We start from the raw sequence: 24,168 nt of genomic DNA, 5'->3' as shown, positions 1-24,168 counted from the left end.
CTCCGCGCAGGGCGTCCCCTGGCGGCTGGATTTGGCATTCACTGCCCCGCTCCGAGGGGTGGCATTTACTGCCCTGCGCCCTCACCCTGCGCCCCTGCCCACCCCTGCCTTCAGTCCCCAGCTTATTCTGCCCACGCCAGCCTCTACGCTGATCCTGCCATGCTCCTGCCTACCTCTGCCCTCATCCTGCTAGTCCCTGCCCCCATAGCCCTGCTCACCGTGCCCACCCCTGCCCTCACTCCCCTGCTCATCCCCTGCCCGTGCTCCTACCCAGTGCTGCCTTCCCCAGCCCTGACCCAGAGCAGACCTGGGGCAGCAAGAACCACACTGAGAGCTGTAGGCAGAGCAAGTTCTTTATCAGGCAGCACAGCCACGCCCCACCGTCCAGCAGCTTCCCCATGCGCAGGTCTCTGGGCAGGCAGAGCCCCAGGCTGTACCAGCCACGCTGGGGTCTGGCAGGGCCTGGGATGCAGGACCAGGGCTCCTGTCCCTGCACAGGCAGGGACTGCCTGAGACAGCATACATTGGAGAAGGACTCTGTGTCCTCAGGTTTTCCCTTGCTCAAGCAGGTTGGCCATGGTGATGGCCCCACTGAGGGCTCCTTGCTGGCACTGGAAGGCACTCATTGGCAGCACCAAGGGTCTTGGCAAGGCTGGGAAAGCCCCTCTGGGAGCAGCTAAGAGAAGCTGCCACCGCGTCCAATCCCTGCCACTGCTCGTGTGGCCTGCTCAGGGATGCAGGTTGGGTCACTCAGGATGGAGGTGGAAATGCTCAGCTGCCGGAGGGAGCTCAGGACAGCTGTGGGGAAGACAAGAGACATGTCAGCTGCACCTGCATGCCTTGGGGTCTGGAAGGGGCCTGGGTTAACCCATCCCAGGGGAGGTGGTGCTTTCCATCCCTGCTCTGGTCCATGGAACACCAAAACAGCTCCTTACCACAGTTTCCAGCAGAATGGGCCATGGTAAACCCACCCTGTGGGGCTTTGGGGAGGGCTGAGCCCTGTCCAGCCAGGACATGGACTCTTTGGTTAGGGCAGCATAAGCTAGGTCAGCTGGAGTACAGGCGTGAAAGGAACATGGAAAAGCACCAAGCATGCAGCCCTGAATGTCCCACAGCTGCTTCCCCCCATGCAGCAGAAGTGTGGTGCAGCACCAGCCACGTGGCCCCCCAGGACACCCTTATCCTTTGCCCCTTTGCTTTTTCATCAGTCCATGCCAGCAGGACAGCCCTGCTTCTTCACAGCGCCAGGGACAGGCACGGGGCCACCTACTTGGACGAAGTGCTGGGAGGGAGCAGTGCTGGTCCAGCCAGGCAAGAGATGTCTGGGTGAGGCTCTCCATGCTGGCTGTGGAGACCATGCCATTGAAAGACTCGAAGAGGGGCCGGATGATGATGCTGAACTGATGGGAACAGAGAAGTTAAGGACCAGCCTTGCCAAGACCATGGTTCCCTTGTGTCAGGTGTGGGCAACACCAGGCAACGGGACAAAGCTCCCTGCCCAGCCATGGGTTAGATTTGCTGGGTCCTTCCTCCCTGCACATCACACTGGGCATAAGCCCACACTGGTGGGGTCATGGGGACCCAAGTGACACCCAAGGCAGGGAGTGTGAGAGCTGTGTAATCTCTGTCATGACTGGGGCTGCCAGAAGGGGCTGATTACACAAGATAACTCTTCCAGAGCAGATCAAGGAGACAGCTAGTGCAGTGTCCTCTAAAGTGCCCAAGCAGGGCACCAGTGTGCCCAGTGTGCTCTCCCAGTGCTCCCAGCCTGCAGGTACCAGAGATGGGGACTTATGATTTTGTGTGTGTAGTAATCTACAGCAGGTATTTCCACCATGAGTGTGTTCTCCATGCTGGCTTCAGTACACCCAGTGTTCTGTGGAAGGAGCTCCACAGCCCTGCCTCAGGAATCACCTCTGCCGTGCCTGGACTGGAAGCACTGGGTCAGGTATTGGCAGAGTCTAATCCCTGCTCATGGAGAAGCAGGTCCAGCCCTCTAATCACTCCTTTCATGACCCTTGGTCCCCTCCATTCTTTCCATCACGTGGAGCCCAGACTTGTGTCCCACCTAGGGTTCCAGGCTGTCCCATGCAGCCACCAAGACCGAGCAACCATATGCCCACATTTTTGTCTGGACCTTTCCTAATCCCTAGTTGATGGCTGCTGCCTCTCAGAGCCTTGTCACCAGGAGCTCTTCCCTGTATAATCTCAGCCCTGCCAGTGACTTTCCTTCTCCCCAAGGACTGCACAGTCACTCCTAACTCCATTTGCTCCCTTGTATCAGGAGCTCTCTCCTAACCACAACCACCTCAGGGTGTTTCTACCACCGTGCCCTCGGCTGGCAAACATCTCCCCGTGGTCCCCAGAGCCTCTCAGGCTGGAGGGGCTCCACAGACTTGGGAGCTGTGGGCGAAGCAGAGGACTTGGAGTTCGGGGGAGGGGTGAGAGCAAGCAGCAGGCAGCAGCCCCAAAGGATACGATCCAGAACTTCCAGTTCTGCAGCGTGGAGGAGCGGACGTAGTCGTCGAACATGCTGCGCATCTGGTCGAAGCGCTGGCGCGTGATGGGCACCCCCGTGGCAGGCAGCTGCTCCTGGAACAGGCTGCGGGGCACAAGCGGTGCTCTGGGTCTGCTCAGCCCTCAGCATGGCTTCAGGAGGCTGGGAGCCATGGGGGTGACCCCACACAGTTCTGATCCCACACAGTGCTGCCTCTTGGGCATCATCCCTCATGCAAGAAGGGTTTGAGGGAGGACAGGCAGACGCAGGTCCTAGGGGGCGTTCAGGAGACCTGCTGTGTCCCCTGTGTCCCTCCCCAGCACTGCTGCTCGCTCTGCCTGGCTACCCCGCTGCAGGCAGTGGGTTCCTCCTGCCTCCCCCAGCCCTGTCTCCCTTACTTGATGGAGCCGTTGAGCTCCTCGATCTGCTCCCGCAGCCGCTGTGCCTCCTCCTGCAGAGCTGCCCGCTCCTGCTGCAGCTTGCAGATGTACTCTGCTGTCTTCTGCAAGGTGGTGGCCTTGCTGACCTGTGGGGCCACAGCATGAGACAGTGAAGGGAGCCCTTGAGTGGGCAGGGTGGCAGGCACCCCGCGCTTTGTGCAGCAGGGCTGGCAGTGTGAGCTGCCACATTTGCTGCTGCTGCTGCTGAGCCTTGGCAGCTTTTGCCACAGGCTCCAGAGCCCAGCCCAGCCCGGTACAGCTGCACTGTGCTGGTCTCCATGTGCCTGGTGTGTACTCACAGCCTTCTGCCCATGGACTGGGGCACAGGTCAGGAGCCCCAGGTGACACATCTTGTCCCTGCATGCCCAGGGCTAGCCGGTGGTGCAGCCCTGGGCACTCACCTTGATGCTGGGCTGGGCACTCAGCGTGCTCACCAGGCTGTGCAGCGTGTCGAAGCCCAGCTTGATGTTGAAGCGCCGCTTCTGCTCGGCGGAGATGTGCGTGATGCGGCGGCTCTCCGTCTGCGGGCAAGGGCTGTCAGCCGCCTCCCGCCACCAGGGACGGCCCCCGGGCCAGCAGGCCCATGGAGGACAGGCTTGCCCAAAGCTCACAGCAGGGAGGGGTTGAGTTTGGGAGGCGACAGGAAAGAGGCGGTGCCCCCACAGCCAAGGCAGCTCTTGCTCCTGCCGTACCTTGCTGGAATCAGGCCGGCCCCGACGGGGTGCAGGGTGGCGCAGGGTGATGCCAGTGCCCAGCCCGGCAGCTGGTCCCGGGGAAGCCTGGCTGGGCTTGGGCCAGTCGTTGCCTGCCAAAGTAAAGGAGGTGATCTGGGGAGGGGGGCAGCAGCAGCAGCCCCTCATGGTGGGCTGACACCAGGGTCCCACGCTGGGATGGGCAGAGAGAAGCAGCCCCCAGTCCTACCCCCAGCTCCAGGGCAGCCACCTTGCTCTGCTGATGGAGCTGCTCTGATCCAGCATCCCAACATATCTCATTGCTTTGCCTTATCCCAAAAATGCCACTCATAACTGCTCAGAAATGGGAATGTCTGGGATGTGACCTTTTACATTCCCAGCATTTCAGGAAGTGGGAACTGCCAGGAGAGAATCCCAAGGGCAGCGAGGCTGCGCTCTGCAGCACCAAAGTGAAACTGGGAAGGACATCAAAGCCTGGTTTCCAGCCACCACTCTGGTTTCTGTGGGTGAAAGCAGGGTGCTTCCTGCTCAGAAACCAAGCTCTGGGTTTTCAAAACCACTGTCTGACATGTTGCTTTTTTTTCCTTCCCCTTTTCCTGTTTCTGCTTTTGTCCCTGTGGATGGAGGCAGGTGAAGGCACTCTGCCCTCTCCTGTGGAAGGGAGGAGTCATCTGTGCTCAGCTGGGTCAGTGCCACTGCCTGGCATTGAAGCTGAAATGGAACATTCCCACAATGTTTGGGCCAAGCTCCTTGTAGGAAGCTCAGTGTCCTGTGGAGCCCCTTGGGGTGCCTCAGACTCACCACAGGTGGACGTTGGGGACAGCCGCTCTGCCTTGGGGACTAGCAGTGAGTCTGGCCGGGTGCCCGCCAGCGGCACCGGTGCTGGCACTGCTTGGGAAGGAACGGAGCCAGGAGCCAGCCCTGGGCTCAGTTGGGCCATTCTGGAGAGGAAGGTGGCAGGGACTTCAGGGACGGTGCTCTGCTGCTGGAAGGAGGCAGAGAGAAGTGGGAGGTCAGGAGGCCAGCGCCTCACACATGCTAGGGACCAAACCTTTCCGTTTGGTCAGTTGGTCCCAAGGCACTGGCAGCTGAACTTCTTCAAGGGGGCTGGGAAGGGGTCTGGGAAGCCCCATCCCACCATCTGCAGGGGCAGCCCCATCGGCCCAGGGCAGCATTACCAGGAAAGGGGTCCTGCAAGTGAGGTCTTTCCCACCTCTGTGCTGTTTCTTTCATGGGAAAACCACACAGGTGCCTCCCCAGCACCCCAGCCACATGTCCCCTGCTTCCCTCCTGCCTGTCCAGCCCCACCTGGCAAAGGGTGACCCCACAGAGCCTCATCTCCCAACCTGCTCCATCTCCACCCCTGCCCCAGCAATCAGGAAAGGGCAATTGCTGACCTGGGTGGGGGGACAATTCCCAACCTGAGGCACAGGTGATTGCTTACCGGGGAGACAGGGGAGGAGGGCATGAGTCCTGCACCCATCAGGGGTGGAGCATCCAGGGCTGGGTCCTGCTTGGCTGCAAGAGGGCAGGGAGCAGAAGGACACTGCTGTGTGAGGATGTTTGGGCTCTGGGGACCTTTCCTGCCTCACAGGACAGCCAGCCCCCAGGAATGGTGTTGCTGTGGCCCCTTCCCTGCCTGCCTGCCCCAGAGAAGGGTGAAGCAGGTCTCTGTGGCAGGGATGCCCTTGGGATCCCTGGTGCAGTCAGGCATCCCCAGCCTCTCCTTAGCCATGCACAGTGCTGGGGACACAACCTGGGGCATGGGACCTGTCCCATCACACACAGGGGAAGGAAGCTGGGCAGGTCACCTGTAACCCTCAGCCCATCCATGCCAATAGGGCCAGGATGACCAGGCTGGGGGCACAGGGACTTATCAGCGGTGCCCCTGGCCAAGCCCTGGTGCCAACCTGGCCTCCCCGAGGCTGCTGATGCCAGGGGAACTCCTCTGGTCATAGCTTCACCCCTGGTTTTGGCACTGTCATGCCATGGGCACAGCTGCATGACCTGCTCAGCATCCTCAGTGAATAGAAAGTGGGGTCCCCCCTCCAATCCCCCCCCATCACATCCTCTCTGCCATCCTGGGGCTCACCCCAGTGTCCCCCCACAGCCCCCCGGCCCCATTACCTGCAGTCAGCAGCTGGCTCAGGCAGGGGTTGGGCACAGCCAAGTGAGGTGATGCTGGGGGTCCCCTCTTCACCTTGGTGCCACTGGGCTTCACCTTTGGCCTCCCGCCCCCACCTTGGGGCAGCCCCTTTGGGGGAGCAAACCTGGGGTCGCCCAGCAGGGTGGGGGGAGGGATCTGGGGAGCAACCAGGCTGGGATACCCTGAGAGCACCATGCCTGTGGTGTAGCCCAGTCCTGGAGGGGCATGGGGGGCAAAGGAGGGTGCTGAGAGGGGGGAGGCAGAGTGGGCAAGGAGCGAGGGGCCAGGCGAGCTGGGAAAGGGGAACTTGGAGCGGGGAGCTGAGGCAGGGGAGAACAGGGGGTCCGGGCCCAGGAGTGGTGCCCCAGGGGGTGGACTGGGGGGGGCATAGTGGGGTCCTGGTGTCTCCAAGCCAAGGCACTTGCTGGGGAGGCTGTACTGCAGTGGGGGCTTGTGTCTGAGCTGGGGGCTGAGGCTGCTGGGGGCTGTGGCAGGGGGCTCAGGGGGCAGGGGGGCCGGGGGAAGCTCGGGGCTCAGGAAGGCATCATGGAGGCTGAGCTGGGAGGCACTGCTGGGCTGCAGGAGACATAAGAGGGTCAGGAGGGGTGGCTGGGGCACTGGCAGCTGTGGACCACAGGCCAGGACCCTGCTCACCTGGAGGAGGGTGCTGGGTGGAACTGGGGCCTCAGGGCTTGCGGGCAGCCCCCGGGCACCCATCAATGCCTCACCACTGCTGAACAGGGAATCAGCCATGGGCAGAAAGCAAGGTGGCTCCTGGTAGCCTGGTTGGGTCTGTGATGGTGGTGGTCGGTAGGTGGGGAAGATATCTGCAGGGTCAAGTGAAAAGAGAGGGTCAGGCATGAGGAGACCTGCCCATACCCCGTTAGTGGCACTGCCATCGAGGCACTGGTCCCAGCTTCACCTTGTTGGGGCTGGGAGAGCCCCCTGCTCTGCCAGCAGATTTGGCACTGGGGTTGTGAAATGCTGGAGTATGGAGGGAAGAGGCAGCTCACGCACCCAGGACCAGCCTTGCCACATGCACAGGGACAGGAAAAGCTGTCCAGGATGCCACCCAGGGGTGGAGACCCTGTCCCAAACACTCAGCTGGGCACCACGTGCTCCAGGGCCAGGGCTACTCCCAGGGGCTCCGTGGCTGTGCCATCCCTCCCAAACCTGCCTTGGGCTGGGGCAGGGACCATGACAGCCAGACTGCAGGACAGCCATAGCAGGAAGGGATGGAGGAGTAGGTCACAGTGTCCCCAGGTCGTGGGGGACAGTCCTTTGGAGTGGCTTAGAGTGCCTGCCTCCCTGCCCTGGCACTGCCGTGCGTGCAGCCTGTGGCTAACCACATCCCATGGCCGTCCCCAGGCCGAGCCCCGTGACCCTGCCACGACTCCTCCGCCTTCCTCTCTCCCCTTTCCATAACCCTGCTCCTTCCCCAGGCCCAGACACCGTGGCACGAAGGGAAAGGGCTGCCTGGGAGCTTTGGGCAGCTGCCTCCTGGTGAAACCAGCTCCCAGGGCACACCAGCCCCATGCGAGCCTCCAGCTCAGGGCTTGGCGCTGCTGCTGCCTGTGCCAGCGCTGCCTTGGGCATCACCATGGGAGAGTTCTCCCTGGAAAGGATGACTATGGGGCTGCTGGATGGAGCAGGATGCAGAATGGAGCAGAGTGCTGGCTAAGTTTGCAGGCAGCTGCCCGACAGCCCCTGGCACAGGCTTTGTGCCCGAGCAGCCGCTCCAGGACACAGGCACTCACATCCCCTCTGGGGAGTACCTGGCCATGCTCTCAGCACCTTGGCTGGCACAAGCAATGCTGCCAACAGGCCCTGTGCCACCTACCTGGCATGTGCAGCCATGTCCTGAGCACTGGCAGGGCTGCTAGGACTCTGATCTCCCTTCAGGCCATGACACAGACTCCAACACCTGGCTTGCCCTGGCTGGACCCCACAAAGACCTGTGACCCTTTTGAGCCTGCACCAGAGTTGTAAATTTGCCAGCTGAGTGGGATGCCAAGGGGCTGAGCATGGTGATGATTCTGGCAGTGCCATGTGCTGCCAGCCAAGGATAACACCGATGTGAATCGGGGCAGTGCCACCTCTGAGCTGCCACGCTCAGCCCTCACACTGCCCCTTCCCCCTACCAAGGACATGGTGAATGCCCAGGAACGTGGCAGAGCCAACCCTGCCTCCCCATGGGCTGTGGGCTGCGTTGCTGCCAGGCAGGGTCTCAGCCTCCCCAGGGCACAGCACCCAGCTCCATGCTGTCCCCAGCCCTCCTCTGTGCCCACAGCAGGCTGTGCCCTACACTCTGTGAGTATTTATAGGCGTTTCCAGTGCCCAGCTCTGCAGATTCAATTCCTCTTGTGCCTCACACTGCGCTGCAGGGATGGAAGGTGGCTGGCAGCCCCTCGGAGCCCCGTCCTCCACTGTCTGCCCCTTCCCCACCCCCCAGCTCCTGCCTGCACTCTTCTCCACCATTGTATCATCCTGACCCGCTCCCAGACAGCACAGCATGGCCAGGGCACCTTGCTCCTCAAGGGAGAAGAGCTCATGTGGTTGCCACACCACACCTTCGACATCACATCCAAACCCGAGGCTGATCTCCAATGGGATCAGAGCCACAGAGCCCACTCCAAACCAAGGACCCTCCAGCACCGGCCCCAGGCTCTGGGATAGCCCTGCAATGGGGCAATGCCACCCTGTGGGATGGCCAGCCCAGCTCCCAACCCCCTGGTGCCCAGCATGGGTCCTACCTGGAGCGTGGTGCCAGCAGGGCTTGGGGCTGGGCTGCTCCCTTGCCTCTGCCATCAGGAGGTCTCCATCCACCCCACGCCGTGCCCCGGCACCCGCCGCAGACACGAGATGCTTCCTCATTTGGGGATTGGTTTGCACACACTGAGTGACAGGCACTGAGCTCTGCCACAGCCACCAGGCATGGTGACAGCCCTGTGACCCTGTGCCAACCCTGTGCCAACCCTGCGCCGGCTGCCGCGGTGCCCTCCCCGCACGCTCGCCCCAGGGTGCTCTGCACCATCCCTGAGCCACGGAAAGCCATCACACACCCTGCCAGAAAAGTGACCCTGGGGGCAGGATTGGGTGGGCTGGCACGTGCAGCTCTGCCATCCAGCACCCAGCATTCACCCATGACCCCATGATGCCACTCCTGTCCCTAGCTGGCATTGAGACCACCCCCAGCTCTGGCAGTCCCCCCCACGTGGAGCCGCTGGGCATGGGCAGAAGAGGAAGGGATGCTGAGATGGGAGAAGGGCAGCAAAGCTGGTGAGGAGTCTGGAGCACAGCCCTGTGAGGAGAGGCTGAGGGAGCTGGGGTTGCTTAGCCTGGAGAAGAGGAGGCTCAGGGGAGACCTTATTGCTCTCTACAACTACCTGAAGGGAGGTTGGAGCCAGGTGGGGATTGGTCTCTTCTCCCAGGCACCCAGCACCAGAACAAGAGGACACAGTCTCAAGCTGTGCCAGGGGAGGTTTAGGCTGGAGGGGAGGAAGAAATTCTTCACAGAAAGAGAGATTGGCCATTGGAATGTGCTGCCCAAGGAGGTGCTGGGGTCACCATCACTGGAGGTGTTTAAGAAGAGACTGGATGAGGCACTTAGTGGCATGGTTTAGTTCATTAGGTGGTGATGGGTGATAGGTTGGACTCGATGATCTCAAAGGTCTTTTCCAACCTGGTTAGCTCTGTGATTCTGTAATGGCTTGCAGCAAGACTCATCCCACTGCCAGGCAGCTCCCTGGAGCAAAATGCAGAGGCAAAAAAAGGACAGCTGGGCTGCTCATAGAAATCATGGAATTGCTTGGGTTGGAAAAAGCCTTTAAGATTGTCAGGTCCAACCATCCTCTACCAAGTTCAAACCATGACCCTCAGCACCACATCTCTGCCTCTCTGAAACACCTCCAGGAATGGGGATTCAACAGGCTCCCTGAGGAGCTTGTTTCAGCCTTTGAGAACCCTTCCAGTAAAGAAGTTTCCTCTAACATCCAAAGCTATTGGCTCAGATGGGCATTGCCATGTCCCTGGTCATCTCCTGCTGAGCATGAGGCTGTGGCATGCTGCTGGCACAAAGGGCAGCTGAGCCCACAAAGAGAGGTGCTGGAGCTGCTGTTAGGACACCACTGTGACAAGGTTCTACTTGAAAGGGGTTGGTGCAGCTTTCCAGCAGGGTGCAGGATCTCTTGGGGACAGGACACTTGCCCAGTGTCAGCTGGCCCCATTTGCTCCTGTCCCATCCCCCAGAGGCTGATGCCCACATGAGGCACCTGAGGAAAGGAGGCACAGGGCCAGCAGTGGGGACAGGCCTTTCCAGCACAGCTTAGCCTGATGACAGCTCTGGAGGGAAAGAGCTAAGGAGGGCTTGGAAGAGCCTTCTCACATCACCCATGCCCAGGGCCTGCGCTAGCACATCAGAGTGCCCCAGGCTGCTCCCCGCCGGCATCTGGTCTTGCATCACCCTGCAGCCATGTGGTGCAAGCACCCTGGTTTCCTCCTGCTGCAGGAAGTGCAGACTGCTTTTGGAGCTTGCAGGGTGCCTACAGAGGGGTCTTAGAGGGGCTGGTGCTGCCCAAGGCCACCAGCTACCTGGGAGGGCTGCCAAGCCCTGCCCTGCAAAGTGTGCCTGGAACACCAGCGTGTTTGAGGGCAGAGCTGGTCCCCGGTGCAGCATGCCCCCGAAGTGCCTTGCCCTGGTGTGTGAGGACACTGCCCTGCACAGCTGGGAGCAGGACATGTCTCAGATGACTTCATGATGCTCACAGACACTCCTGGCTCAGAGCCTGCTGGCAGCACTGCTGGCAGCCCCATGGGAGGAGGCTGCTGTTGCCTGTTTCCCAGTGCTCCCCTTAGGTGCCCCCTCACCCCAGCTGGACTCCAGTGCCAAGTCTGTCTCTGGGCCAGCCTGGCAGGGACAAGCCCCTGTCCTGCTGCACCCTGGACCACGGTTTTTTTTCATGTCAGAGGATGTCTTGTGCTTTCTGGCTGCCTCAGGAGCTCCTGCTGCTGCCTGACCAGCCCTCTGACTCCCTCATTTTGGGCTGCCATGGAGTGCAGGCTGTGCTGGGCCATGTGGGATGCAATGCCACACCTGAGCTGGCTCTTACCTGAGATCTCCATATCATCCAGGCTGGGCTGCAGGGGTGCCAAGTCCGGCTGGATCATATCAGCATTCCCAGCATACACTGGAAGAGGGCAGAGCTGGAACATCAGGGCCCAGTCACTGCACCCCCAAGACCCCACTTCAGAGCTCCTCCCACCACTTCCCTCCCACCTGCCTGGCTGCAACCCCAGCATCACCCTGCATCGCTGCACCCTGCCCTGCAGCCATGCATGAGCAGGGGGATGGGTGCCCACCCTGCGGAGATCCAGGGCCATCCTATCCCATCCCCAACACCCAGCCCACCAGCACCTCTGGGACCCCTTCAAGTGTCCAAGAACTCCAGGGAAAGGCTGCTCCTTGGGCTGGTGCTTACACAGGGCTGGCAGCCCTGCCCTGCATTCTGGTGCAAGGTTCTTCACAAAGCTACTGCTCCTTGGGCAGCAAAGCCCTTCCCACCTGGGACAGCCCAGGCTGGTCCCTAGGGATACACCAGAGAAGAAGTTGTGGTTTTGACTGGAATGGAGTTGATTTCCTTCCTAGCAGCTGGTGCAGGGCTGTGTTTTGGATCTAGGGTGAGAATAGCGTTGGTCACACACTGATGGTTTAGTTGTTACTGAGCAGTGTTTATGCTCAGTCAAGGACTTCCCAGCTTCTCACACTGTCCTGCCAGAAGAGGCTGGAAGGGCAGAAGAAGCTGGGAAGGGACACAACAAGGACAGCTGATGCAAACCAACCAAAGGGGTATTCCACACCACATGGTGTCATGCCCAGTATATAAACTGGGGGCAGCTGGCCAGGGGACATCATGGCTGGGCATCTGTCAGCAGATGGTGAGCAACTGTGCACTGCTTGTTTGGTACATTCCAGCATCACTGTTGCTATTATTATTATTGCCATCATTCTCATTATTATTATTTCCCCTCTCTTTTCTGTCCCATTAAGCTGCCTTTATCTCAGCCCAGGAGCTGCTGTTTGGTTTTGATTCTCTCCCCCACCCCACTGCAGGGAGGCTGAGTGAGTGGCTGCGTGGTGCTTAATTGCTGGTTGGAGTCAAATGATACCAGGAGATATTCCTGCCCTGCTCAAACAGAGGGAGAGCTCCATTTGGGCAGGGCAGGAGCATCCATCCCCTCCTCCTGCCTTGGCAGGAGGGATGCCAGCCCATCCTGTCTGGCCAAAGGACACAGGCAGCAGCCATCGGGAGCTAAGCCAAGCCACAGCAAGGTGCTGTGGTGTGTGCTACCTGCCTGAACTTCCTCCTCCACATCCTGCTAGAGCACCTACCATCCTCAGGGAGTGCCTGGTGGGCACTGGGTGTCTGTGTCATGGTGAAGAGGGTGTCAGAGATGTCCGAGAGGAAGCTGTCCAAGTCGAAGTGCTGCCTGCTCCCCGGCTCCTCTTCCTCATCCCCGAGCAGCATGGGCACCACGTTGCAGAAGAGCTGGTTGCACCATTGCTCCATCGGCCTCCAGCCATCCTCATCCTGCATGAGATGAAGCCAAGGCACCAGGTGGACACCTCTTACAGGTAGGGGCCATGCCTGGCTCCCCAGCGGCTGTCCCTGGCAGCTCTCACTTTCCCCACAGCATTTATCACCCCAGAGTTTCACACCTGGCACATTTGGTGCTTTCAGAAGGGTGAATCCAGCATTCCAAATGCTTGGCATCCCACCCCACTGGGCTCTTCACACCCTGGGGCTTTCATATGCCCTCCTCCCAAGCTGCCCAGTGCAGGGGTCCACATTGTACCTTCCTTTTCTCCCCTCCTCACCCTTCCCTAGCAGACTCACCCTCTTTGGACTGGAGATGTCTCCCTCCCGGGTGGACCTTCGGAGCTGGAATGAGAAGACAGCCTGTATCACCCTCTAGCCAGGGTGGGCATGGTGCAGGGCAGAGCCAGGGGCAGGGCAGAGGCAGACAGCACTCAGGAGAGAGGTGACTGGAGGGCTTAGCACGGTTGCCATGAGTTCACCTCTGTCTTTACGTGGTCTGGGCTGAGCAGTCACTGTTGTGGCGGGACCAGCAGCGTGTGGCAGTGTGAGGCTGCCAGCACGCTGCCTGCCAGTGGCACCCCTGGCCTTTATCTGTCTTGAATGAGTGGCTGGGGAGGAGGGAGGACCATGCTCCACCCCACGTGGTGGTTGGTCAAGGTCGTGCTGCCAGCATGCCTGAGAGTGGGTACCTGGAGTGATGCGTGGCCAGCAAATCTCAACCCAGCCAGGGTGCTGTGGGTGAGTCATGGCCCTGCCTGACCCAGCCCAACACGTGTGCTGTGGTTGCTCTGCCAAATCACGCCCTGGATCACACACCAGGCAGGGCACAGTCAGCCCAGGGCGGGCTGCCAGAGCACGCTGCAGCATCGTGGGCAGCTGGGGATGGGGTCTCCACCCAGCTCCCTCTCACTGGCATCCCCCTCCCATGCTGCTAAGAGCCTGGAGCCTGCCATGTTCTGCTGCTGGTCAGCCATGGCTCCACACTGGGCACTCCGATGTCCCATCCCACTGCTGGCACCGCCGTGGGGCAGGGAGCAGTGTGGGCAGAGCCTCTCACCCGCTTCTTGTAGTAGATCCTCCACTTGTGGTACTCCCTCATCACCACCTCGATGCGGCGTTTCCAGTAGTCGCCCTCCAGCACGACAGCCTGGGGAGGCAGGAGATGGGGGAGGGTCACAGCTGAGTCCCCCAGAGCCCTCCCTCAGTCAGGGCTGGTTTCTTTATGCCGCGTCAGAGACTTTTCCCAGCACATCTGTGGAACACAAGGAGCTGTGCCCTCTGCCTGTTCCCAGCTCCCACCTGTGCCACCCAGCCCTCCTCCTGGCCCAGAGGCTGTGCCCTACCTCCGGCTTTCGGTGCTCATCAGCCTCCGAGCCCTCCAGCGGGGTGATGAAGCCACACACAGGGTTTTTCCTCCTCTCCACATCTGCACAGGCAAAACCACAGCCGGCTTTAGCGGCGGCTCCCTCCCGGGGCAGGATGCCTGCACTGCCGTCCAGCGCTGCCCCGGTGCCAGCCCTGCGCCACCCAGCATTGCCCAGCCCTGGACAGCCAGAGGGGGCTCTGAGCCTGTACTCACACTGGATGTACCATGCCCTCCAGATAGCGTTGTTGAGACGGATTTTATCCCGGCAAAGCAGTCGCAGCCCCTTGAAATTCTTCCACTTAGGAGACACCAGCTTCCCACTGAAATTCCAAGCAAAGGACTGTCTCCATTTAGCCCACATCCAGAATAAGGCAGCGGCTCCTCTGTCACCCAGTGACCCCCCACAAGCAGAGAAGGGGACTGGGAAGAGAAGAGGAGCCCCTCAGGTGGCAATGAGAACAGTTTTAATGGGAGAGCCAAACTAATCCCAATGCCAATACACGAAGTTACACCGGGCCCACTGAACGGGGGCTGCTCACAAAAAATGGGAAAGCAGTCCTGAGGGGGCAGGATGGTGAGCAAGCCCCTCCAGGGATGGAGAGAAGGAGGAGGAGAAAGAAGAGAAGGAGCAGGAGCCTCCATCCTCGCCAAACTTCCCCTTTTATACTGAGTGGCTGAGCAGGGATGTGCCTGGGAGCAGGTGTCCAACCACAGGGGTGGGTGGAGATGTTGTCCCTAGGGAGACCCAGCCTGATCCACGGTCCAGGGGCTGGGGAAGGACCTGTGGCCCTGTGGCTCCAGCTGGCAGAGAGTTAAGGACTTGGCTGCACAGTGGCCACTCTGCTATCACCGGGATTTTGAACTTTCCCCAGCAGCCAAGGCAAACAGCTCGGTGCTGCCACGCAGGGCAGCCAATGGAAGGGATGCATTTCCCAGGCACATGGCCAGATCCTGCCAGTCAAGGCCACCAGCCACACTCCTCACTGGTGCCACCCACTCTCAGAGCCGGCTTAAAGGAGCAGCCTGAGCCCACAGGCCACAGCTGGGCACCTGTGCCACACACGAGGCTGGTGGGACTGTGGCCATGGAGCTGTTGTGGAGCTGGAGGCAGCAAGCAGAAGTCTTTGAGCTTTGCCTCTAACCATCCTTCCCCCCCCCCACCTCCCCCCATTTATGATCCTTCTAGTTTTGGGGCTTACCAGCCTGATCTTTGCTCCCTGGTTTGCCTTCACAATGGCCCTACCCTTCCCTGAAATTATTTCCCCAGGGAGATGGATGCAAACCCCATGCTGAGCTGTGAGAAGGGGTTGGGATGCCCCAAACAGATTTGGGGCCTCACTGCCCCATGCTGCCAGAGGAATGGGGACACAGGTCCCACCAACAGCTAAGGGGTCTGGGTGGGATGGAATGAGGTGGAGGCAGGGCTCAGCCTGAGACCAAGCTCGGTGTGGGGCAGCACTGACTCTGTTTTGTCCAGCAGCACCTTGTTTGCTGCATGATTCATTTAGACCCTCCAGAAAAATCAAGGTGCTGCCCCTGCTCTCATGGCAAAGTGACTGTTTTGCTCTCCCTCAACCAGCAAGAGGAGGTGGAAGGAAAGATCTGGAATGATCTGGTGAGATGTAGGGCTGCATGAAGAGAAATGTGTGGCAGCAGGAGGAGAACAGCTAGGCTGAGGAGCTGCTCAGCCATGCCAAGTGCAGCAGGAGCAGGATTTGCTGTGGGGCCATCAGACCTCCCTTGCTCCCTGGGTTGCTGGGACTCAGGTTGATTCTGGGCTGGCTGGAGGAGGACAGCTTTTCCTGGGAGTCCTAAGGGCTCACATTTGATCTCTCACAAAACTTTTCTGCCAAATTCAAGTCTTTTATTGGATTATTGTGTTTTAAAATCTAGAGTCTGGCAAAGAAGGTTCAAAGCACAGTGCTCCTGAAAAGGATCCCTGAGCAAAACATTATCCATGCTCAAATCCACCCTCAAATCCCTCCTGTCTAAATGAGCTCTTTACTGTGTTGCACAGGCAAAAAGGCTGCTCCTGGTGCTGCCTTGGAGGGAGGCAAGCTCACCCCCAGCAGGCAGGAGTGTATCTGGGGTCACTCACGGGCAGGGTTGTGACAAAGGTGTTAATAAACTGTGCTGGGGATTAGATATGGAGCTGCTCGGTGTGTTTGCTCTCAGATAGGAGTGCCTCTGCCCTCCCAGCTCTGCCTCTCCAAGCAGTCATTTCTCTCCATGCAAAGTGAGCATGGAGTGCCCCAGATGAGAAGGGAAATCATTTAAATCCTCTCTGAAAGAGTTGTCTGGGAAGCTGGATAGCTGTGGGCCAAGCTGGGTACAGTGGAGCTCAGTCTCTTCTCCCAAGTAACAAGTGGCAGGACAAGAGGAAACAGCCTCAAGTTGAACCAGAGGAGGTTTAGGTTGGACACTAGGAAAAATTTCTTCCCCCCTAAAGCTTGTCAAGAAAGCACCTGGAGAGACAAGTTACTGCAGCAAGAGAGCATTTGTCTCCCAGCAAGAGGGAGAGGTAAGAGTCCAGCCCATGGTGGGATAACATCAGGTTCTGATTGCCAGGAACATCTATGAAGTGCTGTGCAGGAATGGTGGAGATGAATTACAGGAACCCAAATGACTCTTCAGCTACAGCCTGAGCAGTGGTGCTGTTTAGAGAGAGGTTTGTGTACTGCCTTTGACATGGTGTGAGTCTGGGCAGCAAAGAGGGCTGGCTGCAAGTCACAGCTCAAGCAGCAGGTCAGGTCAGGACAAGTGATAGTTCCCCTCTAGAGATTCAGCACTGCTTTGTCCAAGTCTGGATATTGTGTCCAGATTGGTCCTTAAAATAAAAGAGGGAGGCTCAGGAAGGTATGGAGATGGTTGGGAACTAATGTACATGACAGAAGAGGAGGGTGAGTGATGGGTTTGCTCAGCCTGCAGAAGAGAATCACAGAATCATTTAGGTTGGAAAGGATCTTTAAGATCACTGTGTCCAACCAATAGCTCAGCACAGCCAAGTCCAGCTCTAAATCATGTTCCTCAGCACTGCATCTGCTCATCTGCTCAATATCTCCAGGGTTGGTGACTCAGAGAAGGTGAAGAGAGGACCCACATACTGCTTGCAACCACCTGAAGGAGGCTATGGAGGACACAGAGTCAGACACTGCTCAGACATGCACCAAGAAAGGACAAGAGTCAAGGGACAGAAGCTGGAACAAGGGGGACTCCACCTAGAGACATGGACACCACTCTTCTCTGGTGCAGCCCTGGGAGAGGTTGGACAGGTGGTGGGCTCACCATCTTTACTATGCACCAGAGTAACGGCCATGAGCAACCTGATCTGCCTTTGGAGTTAGCCCTGCCCTGCCCAGGGCTTGGACTATGAACTCCAGAGGTGCCTCCTGTTAAGCAATTGCAGTCATTTGGCTCAAATAAGTAAGTTTTAAATAGAACAACTTGCTCAGAGTCACTGATTCCACATTGGGCCACGGGGGCTGCAGTGTAATGTGGTGGATCTGCTGCAGCCTGAGTAGCTGTTTGCTGAAGCCTTAGGCCACCAGCTCTGAACTTTCACCAAGTCAAGCAAAAGAGGCCTCCAGAGCTAGCACAAACCAGAAGATAAGGAGGATACCAACCACCAGCAGAAGCTGCAGCCTCACAAGATGAAAACACTTAACAGCCTGCCTGGAGACAGAGAAGGAATCCAGTAAGACAGAAGATCCCAGACTAGAAATCAGCCCTGGACCAAAAGGCAGGCGAGGAGCTCAGGATGGGTGGGTGCCCGGTCTTGTAAGGCTGCAGTTGCCCAAGGGTTTCTTGGTTTGGGGTCACTCAGCTGCAGCTGTTCCCACTCCTGTATGACTCCATCAAAGGATGGGGTTTTTTATGGACTCTGTTGTCTGAGACTCTGCTGTGGGACATTTAGAGTCCAAGCCACAGGGATAAACCCATCCCAATGAATGTGTGAAGTGAGTGTCAGCAAGGCCCCTTGGCTCACTGGAACAACCCTCTGTGAAAGAGGAGCTTAGGTCCCAGCAGTAAAGTCTTGAGTGGTGAGAAAATGACTCCCTAGGGCTGAACTGGACTCCTGGCCAGCACAATTTGCCTGAATGCTCCCAACTGATCCCTTCCTGTGCCTTCTGCTTTGTTAGGGAGTTAGTCTACAGCATAACTGTGGATGACTCCTGAAGACAGGGAGACCCTTGGCTGGCCACTCCAGCTCAGGCTGTGCTGTACCAACAGCCCTTCTGAAGAACCTGGCTGGGAGGGAAGGTGTGAGATGGCAGATGATGCAGAGAAGTATCAAGTCAGGTAAGACTAAAAGTAGAGGTGTGCCATGCATCTCTAAAGCCCGTTTTCCACCCTTGATATGTTTCTCCAACCACTGCTTACAAGGCTGTCAAAAATGTGTTAGTAAAGCTGCCACAGGGTTCCAAAGGAGAGAGGAAATGCCCATAGAGAAGCTGGCCAGCAGAGTGGTCAGCTCTAGAGCCAGAGGCCAGCCCCAGGGGTGCAGAGGCATATCCAGCACTGCATTGCAGGTCCAGGTTCACCTGATCCTGCTCAGTGCTTGTCATCTCGTTTTCAGGGTGCTGGCAAGCTGCAGAGGATGACAGCTGAGAGGTGGAAGGGGAGCACGTTTGAGGATGGAAGGAACTCTAAGAGAGCAGAACTAAGTATGAAGTTTGGATAACATCCAGTGTCAATGGCTCCCTAGCTGGGTCCAAGACAGACTAAGAATTGTTCCATGGGTGCTGAGCAAGACCTAGCCTTGCACCAAGGGGTGGCCGTCAGGGGTGGCACTTTGTAGCTGATGTGGATCCTCCTCACTGAGAGCTACTGTCCGGCTGCAGTTATAGCTTGCCATGGTGCTGGGCTTGGGGCTGGAGTGTGCATGGTCACACTCTGTGCAGAAGGCAAACAAGGCCCTGAAAGAGTCTAAGGGCAAGAGACACCTGGAGTGATGGAGTCTGCAGTGCCACAGCCAGCCATGGGTGGCCTACAGCTGCTGTGGTCTACTCTGCTTGCAGGTGTACCCTGTCCTTCACCCCTCTGCCTGCAAGCTCAGAGGCATGCCAAGCCTGTAGTGGATCTCAGGAGTCAAGAGCTTGAGCACCCTGGGGTGCAGCAGTGTCTGCTCATCCAGCCCAAGCAGCAATGGTCAGAGTACAGCAAGTATGTGGGCTAGAAAAGCAAATCACAGCAGGGCCAGCAGTGTCCCAGTGTCATGCTTGAGAGAACTCAAAAGCCTCAGGCCTTGCCAAAAGAGGTGGAGCATCTCCAAGAATGTGGACCAAGGCACTAAGAGACATGATGCAGGCTCCCTTGCTGTCACCCAGGAGCTGTGGAACAAGCAAGCCCCAAGTATCCTGGGCTTAAGAGATTTGTGTGGTTGGGGGATCAACACAGTCACCCATCTGCCTTTGCAGGAGAGGAGGAGGGAAGCCTTCAGGACAGGCTGGACAAAGCCTCATGCAGCCATCCAGCTGCAAATGCTGCTGCATGTGCTGGAGTAACCTTGGGATGAGTGGACAGAGTCAAGGACAGAAAGATCTTGGCTAGATTGCCAACTGAGTGTTGGTGGCCCACAGGGTTATTGCTGCTCTACAGAGTGTGCAGGACCTGGTTGTAAGGGTGCTACATCTGCACACAGTGACTCCATATCTCATGGGAAGCTGGAGGAGGGTTAAGCTATATGTAAAGAGAGGAGGAACTTCTCACCTAGCTCCATGGTCAACAGCCCAGCATCAGCTCTTTCTTCCTGCATCCTTCCAGGATGGCAATATTTGAACACAGAATCATAGAATCATTTTGGTTGTCAAAGACCTCCAAGGTCATCAAGTCCAATGGTTATCTAACTCTAGCAAATCTGGTCTGAGCCACCACCCTCAGCACCACATCTCTGTGTCTTTCAAACACAGGGGTGAGAATTCAGCCACCTCCCTGAGCAGTCTGTTGCAACGTTTGAGAACCCTTTCTGTGAAGGAGTTTCTTCTACTATCCAACATGTTGCACATCACAAGTTTCTGGGGGGACTTGGGGCAGTAGGGCTCAGCCAGCCTCATGCTTGCAAGGAGCTGGGGGCAGGGGGGTGTCTGTGAGGTGCAGGCCAGTGAGAGGGCTCCGGGACTCACCTGTACTCCAGGCTCATGCACTCGAAGAGCCGGGTGAGGGTCGGGTCGATGCTCCGGGGATCAGCCGCCTTGGGCTCGGTGCGGTGGTGGCGCCGGCGGAGCAGCGAGTCGCTGTGCGGGGAGGACACCATGAAGTGCCCACTGTGGATGACCTGGGAGCGGTTCTGCGCCCCGGCGCCAACTCCTGTGCCACCCATAGCTGCATCCTCGGAGTCGGAGTCAGAGTCGGAGACAGGGCATGGCCCCACTGAAGGCTCTGGGAAGTGCCCCGGGAGCCCCACCTGAGCTCCTGCCATCACCCAGCACCTGCTGGGGAGCCCTTATTAGACTGTCCCAGCGCTGTGGTCCACGTCCCGCTTGCGCTGGAGCCCTACAAGCGCCGCGTTGACATCAAGCACATGGCATTGCGCTCCCAAACACGGGACGGGACAGCACACCACACCCCCTGCCCGCTGCTGCTCGTCCCACCCCAGATCAAGCTCCAAAGAGCTTTCGGTTTGCTCTATTTATAGCGGTGCTGCCCGATCCCGCCCCCGGTGCACCGGCAGCCAGGACTCGGCGCCCTGCCAGCGGCGCCTCAGCTCTGTGCCGCCATCCTCTTGCAACCTGCCCCTTGGCCCCGGCTTTTATTTCCCCCAGCAAAGGTGGGGAGGAGCGGCTGCGGGTCCCCTGTCCCCCCCCGGCCGGTGGCCGTGGGCTCGCTGGCAGTCGGCTCTGTTTACCCGAGGCTAATGGCAGCTCCCGGCGCTGGCAGCGAGAGGAGCAGGCGGTATTTACCCAGTGCCTCTGCCCTCGTGTATCTCCCCGCACTTCCCAGGGAACAAATACAGATTAAGGGACGTAAACAGGCGAAATGATAGCAACGGGCACCCAGCTCAGCACAACGCGCAGCGGGTCACTGAGCCGTGCGCCGGGGGAGCAGCGGCCCGAGCCGAGGCGCTGCAGCGGAGCAGTGGGGATGCAGACACCCAAGGCAAGAGTCACGGGAGCAGAGAATCACTGAATCACCTGCTTGGAAAAGACCTGAAGATCATCAGGCCCGACCGTAACCCAACATCTCCCTGCCCCCAGCTGTTAGACCACGTCCCTAAACAACTCATTCAAACGTCTTTTAAACATCTCCGGGGATGGTGACTCCTCCAGTCCCCTGGGCAGCCTGTTCCAGTGCCTGATGACCCTTTCAGGGAAGAAATTCTTCCTAATATCCAATCTAAACCTCACCCAATGCAGCTTGAGGCCACTTAATCACTTGTTACCTGGGAGAAGAGGCCAGCCCCTACCTGGCTCCAAGCTCCAAGCTAGTTGTAGGGACCCAGAAGGTCTCCCCTGAGCCACCTCTTCTCAAGGCTGAACAACCCCAGCTCCCTCACCTGCTCCTCTAAGAGTGTTCCAGAGCCTTCACCAGCCTTGCTGATCTTTTCTGGGAGTGTTCCAGCACTTCAATGTCCCTCTTGTAACAAGGTGCCCCAAACTAACCACAGTACTCAAGATGTGGCCTCACCAGTGCCCATTACTGGGGTGAGATCACTTCCCTGGTCCTGCTGGCCACACTATTACTGATATAAGCCAGGATGCTCTTGGCCACCTGAGCACACTGCTGGCCCATATTCAGCTGGCTGTCAACCAGTACCCCCAGATCCCTCTCTGCCAACCAGCTTTCAAGCCACTCTCCCCCAAGGCTGTAGCGTTGCATGGGGCTGTTGTGACCAAAGAGGCGAAAACAATGAGCTCAGGTGCAGTGGGATTTCCACACCTTGTAGTCATGTGGTCCTTAAAATGGACTAACTTCACCCCTGAGATGTCCAGAGAGATGTAAGCAGGCAGGGATTGGTGTTCTTCCTCTGCTGCATGCCAGCTTATCTTTGATAAATCATAGAATGGTTTGGGTGGGAAGGGACCTTTAAAGATCATCTTGTCCAACTCCTCTCCAGTGAGCAGGGACATCTTTGACTGGATCAGGTTGCTCAGAGCCCTGTCCAACCTGACCTGCAGTGTTTCTAGGAATCCCTGAGGCATCTACCAGCTCTCTGGGCAACCTGTGCCAGCATCTCACAGCATTCATGCTGAGAGTTCTTGCCAGGGCTTAGTACCTGCCAAAGCAGCCAGATCTCTGTCACAAGCATCTCCTCACTGACCAGAGCTGCAGAGGGACAAAGTAGATATAATTTCAGGATTCAATCACCTTTTCTCTCCACTTTCTGGCAATTTCTTTCCCTCTCCCCCTCTACTTTCTGACAACTTCTTTCCCAGCTCCACAGCCTGGCACAAGCACACATGCCTGGAGATCACCCAGGCACAATTTTTAGGGACCTCTGATGAAAACCTGGGATAAGGAGTGGCAAAAAGCTGATAGAGATGGCTGCAGGCATCTGAACCTTCATCCAGCTTGCAGATGGAGCAGGGCACTCTCTGTAGCACGCAGGTGAGTCCTGTTGGGTGCTCCAGAGCAGTGAGCAGCCAGCCAAGGCATTTTTCAGGGCTGGAAGAAGGACATGAACAAACAGCTGGTTTGGACATCTTTCACACCAACTGGTGCACACCTCACTTGGAGACCATTTCCTTAGCTTTCAGCCAGAGTTTGCTTTGCTCTGTAGCTCCCTTCCCTCCCAGCACCCCTTCTCCTCCTACCATGATTCAGCACAACCACGTCAGCCTGTTCCAAGCTGCCTGTCAAGGTGCTGAAGAGAGAAGCAATGTAGAGAGTACTGTCTGCAGACATTTTGAAGCAATAATGGGCACATGTGTGTCCTGGGAAATAAAGAATTAGGCAAGACACAAGAGAAAAAGGTGACAGAGATATGCCAGCTTCCTGGGATCACCCTTCTGTGCAGGGCCATGCTGTGCAAAAGGGACTTTCCATGGTTTTGCCCAGGATCATTTGATCATTTGCCATCTGTTCACCCACTGCAGGCAGACTTCAGTCCTCTGGGACAACATATGTCTGAGAGGAAGCAGAGAAATACATCAGTGAGGCTTTTAGGGACATCATAATTCCCTCATCCTTGATCTTGTGCTTCAGAGGAGGGAAATCTCATGGGTGAAGGGCACCCAGGCTGGGAAAGGAGGTGCTGGATCCTATGGAGGAACATTCCCCAGCAAGGAGTGGACCAGAGCTGGTGTCCCTACACAGGAACAGGCAGGCTGCAGCACTGTAACTGGCTGTTTGGACCCTAAAATGTGCAATAGGAGGCACAGCCAGAGGTATGCAACAGTCTCAGAGTGAGGCAAGGGAGCTGTGGTCCTGAGTGCACCACGAGATGGTGTCCCAAGACATGCAACTGCCTCGTGGCAGGTTAGAGATCACAGTTCCCAGAGCAATTCCCCACAATGATCCCAACACCCTGCACAGCAGCCTCTGTCTGGGAGGAGAAAGGTGCTGGGACAAAGAGGTTGGATTCATTAATACCCGAGGAAACTGTGAGTTGTTGGGACCTGCACAGGCACAGGAGCCTGCATTTGACCCAGGCAGAGCTTGGACCACTGAAAGGTGCAGTCCCTACAGGGATGGATGGTGATGGGCTGGACTGAAACCTGAAGGGTATTGCATAGGTGCAGAGGAACACACAGCTCTCAGCTTAGTCCCTCAAGATGGAGATCCTTTGAAGTCACAGAATCACAGAATCACCAAGGTTGGAAGAGACCTCAAAGATCATCAAGTCCAACCTGTCACTACAGACCTCATGACTAAACCATGGCTTCAAGTGCCACGTCCAATCCCCTCTTGAACACCTCCAGGGATGGGGACTCCACCACCTCCCTGGGCAGCCCATTCCAATGGCTAGCAACTCTCTCAGTGAAGAACTTTCCCCTCACCTCCAGCCTAAACTTCCCCTGGCACAGCTTCAGTCCTTAAAATGGCAAATTTAAAGTCCTGAAAAACCCAACCAACCAAACCCCCACCCCCCCACCCAGGACTGAAACTATTGCCATTGCCACCAGGAGTAAGATAGAAGGGAGATATGTTGTGGAAGTTTTATTATTAACCAAGCAGCAAAGCTGGTGGCCTGAATCTGTCATGTTCAGGGAGACCAGAGAAGCTGTATGGGTAGAAACAGAGGGCAGCACCCACAGGGAGCTGCCTGGCAAACCCTGTGGCGAGAGCACCCTCTGGGGACCAGGAGAAATGTGAGCAACGAGACCGCGTTTCTCACCTCGGCTTTGCATTTGAAGTGCATCTCCCGATGGCGATGGGTGCTAGCTTGCTTGCCCAGAAAGAGGACCCTGCTGGAGAGGGCCAGCTTGCCGCCCCGTGTTTCTGTTGCTACTTGATGAGCTGTCTGAGCCCCTCTGGAGGCAGCAGGAGTGACCT

General features: G+C 57.7%; 1 protein-coding gene across 1 annotated transcript; it reads right to left on the bottom strand.

Annotated features, from left to right (window-relative positions):
- Positions 1 to 402: 402 nt before the first annotated feature.
- On the bottom strand, positions 403 to 20,201 carry MLXIPL (MLX interacting protein like). Its single transcript, XM_054166495.1, has 17 exons — positions 19,860 to 20,201; positions 13,951 to 14,057; positions 13,715 to 13,797; positions 13,429 to 13,518; positions 12,669 to 12,713; positions 12,164 to 12,362; positions 10,884 to 10,961; positions 6,430 to 6,644; positions 5,757 to 6,351; positions 5,074 to 5,147; positions 4,431 to 4,614; positions 3,630 to 3,742; positions 3,339 to 3,458; positions 2,896 to 3,023; positions 2,479 to 2,602; positions 1,271 to 1,400; positions 403 to 798 (listed from the first exon to the last, which is right to left on the bottom strand). The coding sequence occupies exons 1-17, from the start codon at positions 20,153 to 20,155 to the stop codon at positions 677 to 679; spliced, it is 2,703 nt and encodes a 900-aa protein (XP_054022470.1). The 5' UTR covers positions 20,156 to 20,201; the 3' UTR covers positions 403 to 676.
- Between the last annotated feature and the right edge of the window lie 3,967 nt (positions 20,202 to 24,168).

This window comes from Dryobates pubescens, chromosome 13, assembly GCF_014839835.1.
Source record: "Dryobates pubescens isolate bDryPub1 chromosome 13, bDryPub1.pri, whole genome shotgun sequence".
Classification (NCBI taxonomy): Eukaryota; Metazoa; Chordata; class Aves; order Piciformes; family Picidae; genus Dryobates; species Dryobates pubescens.
Note: the sequence above shows the minus strand (reverse complement) of the source record. Positions and strands in the feature narration are given on the sequence as shown.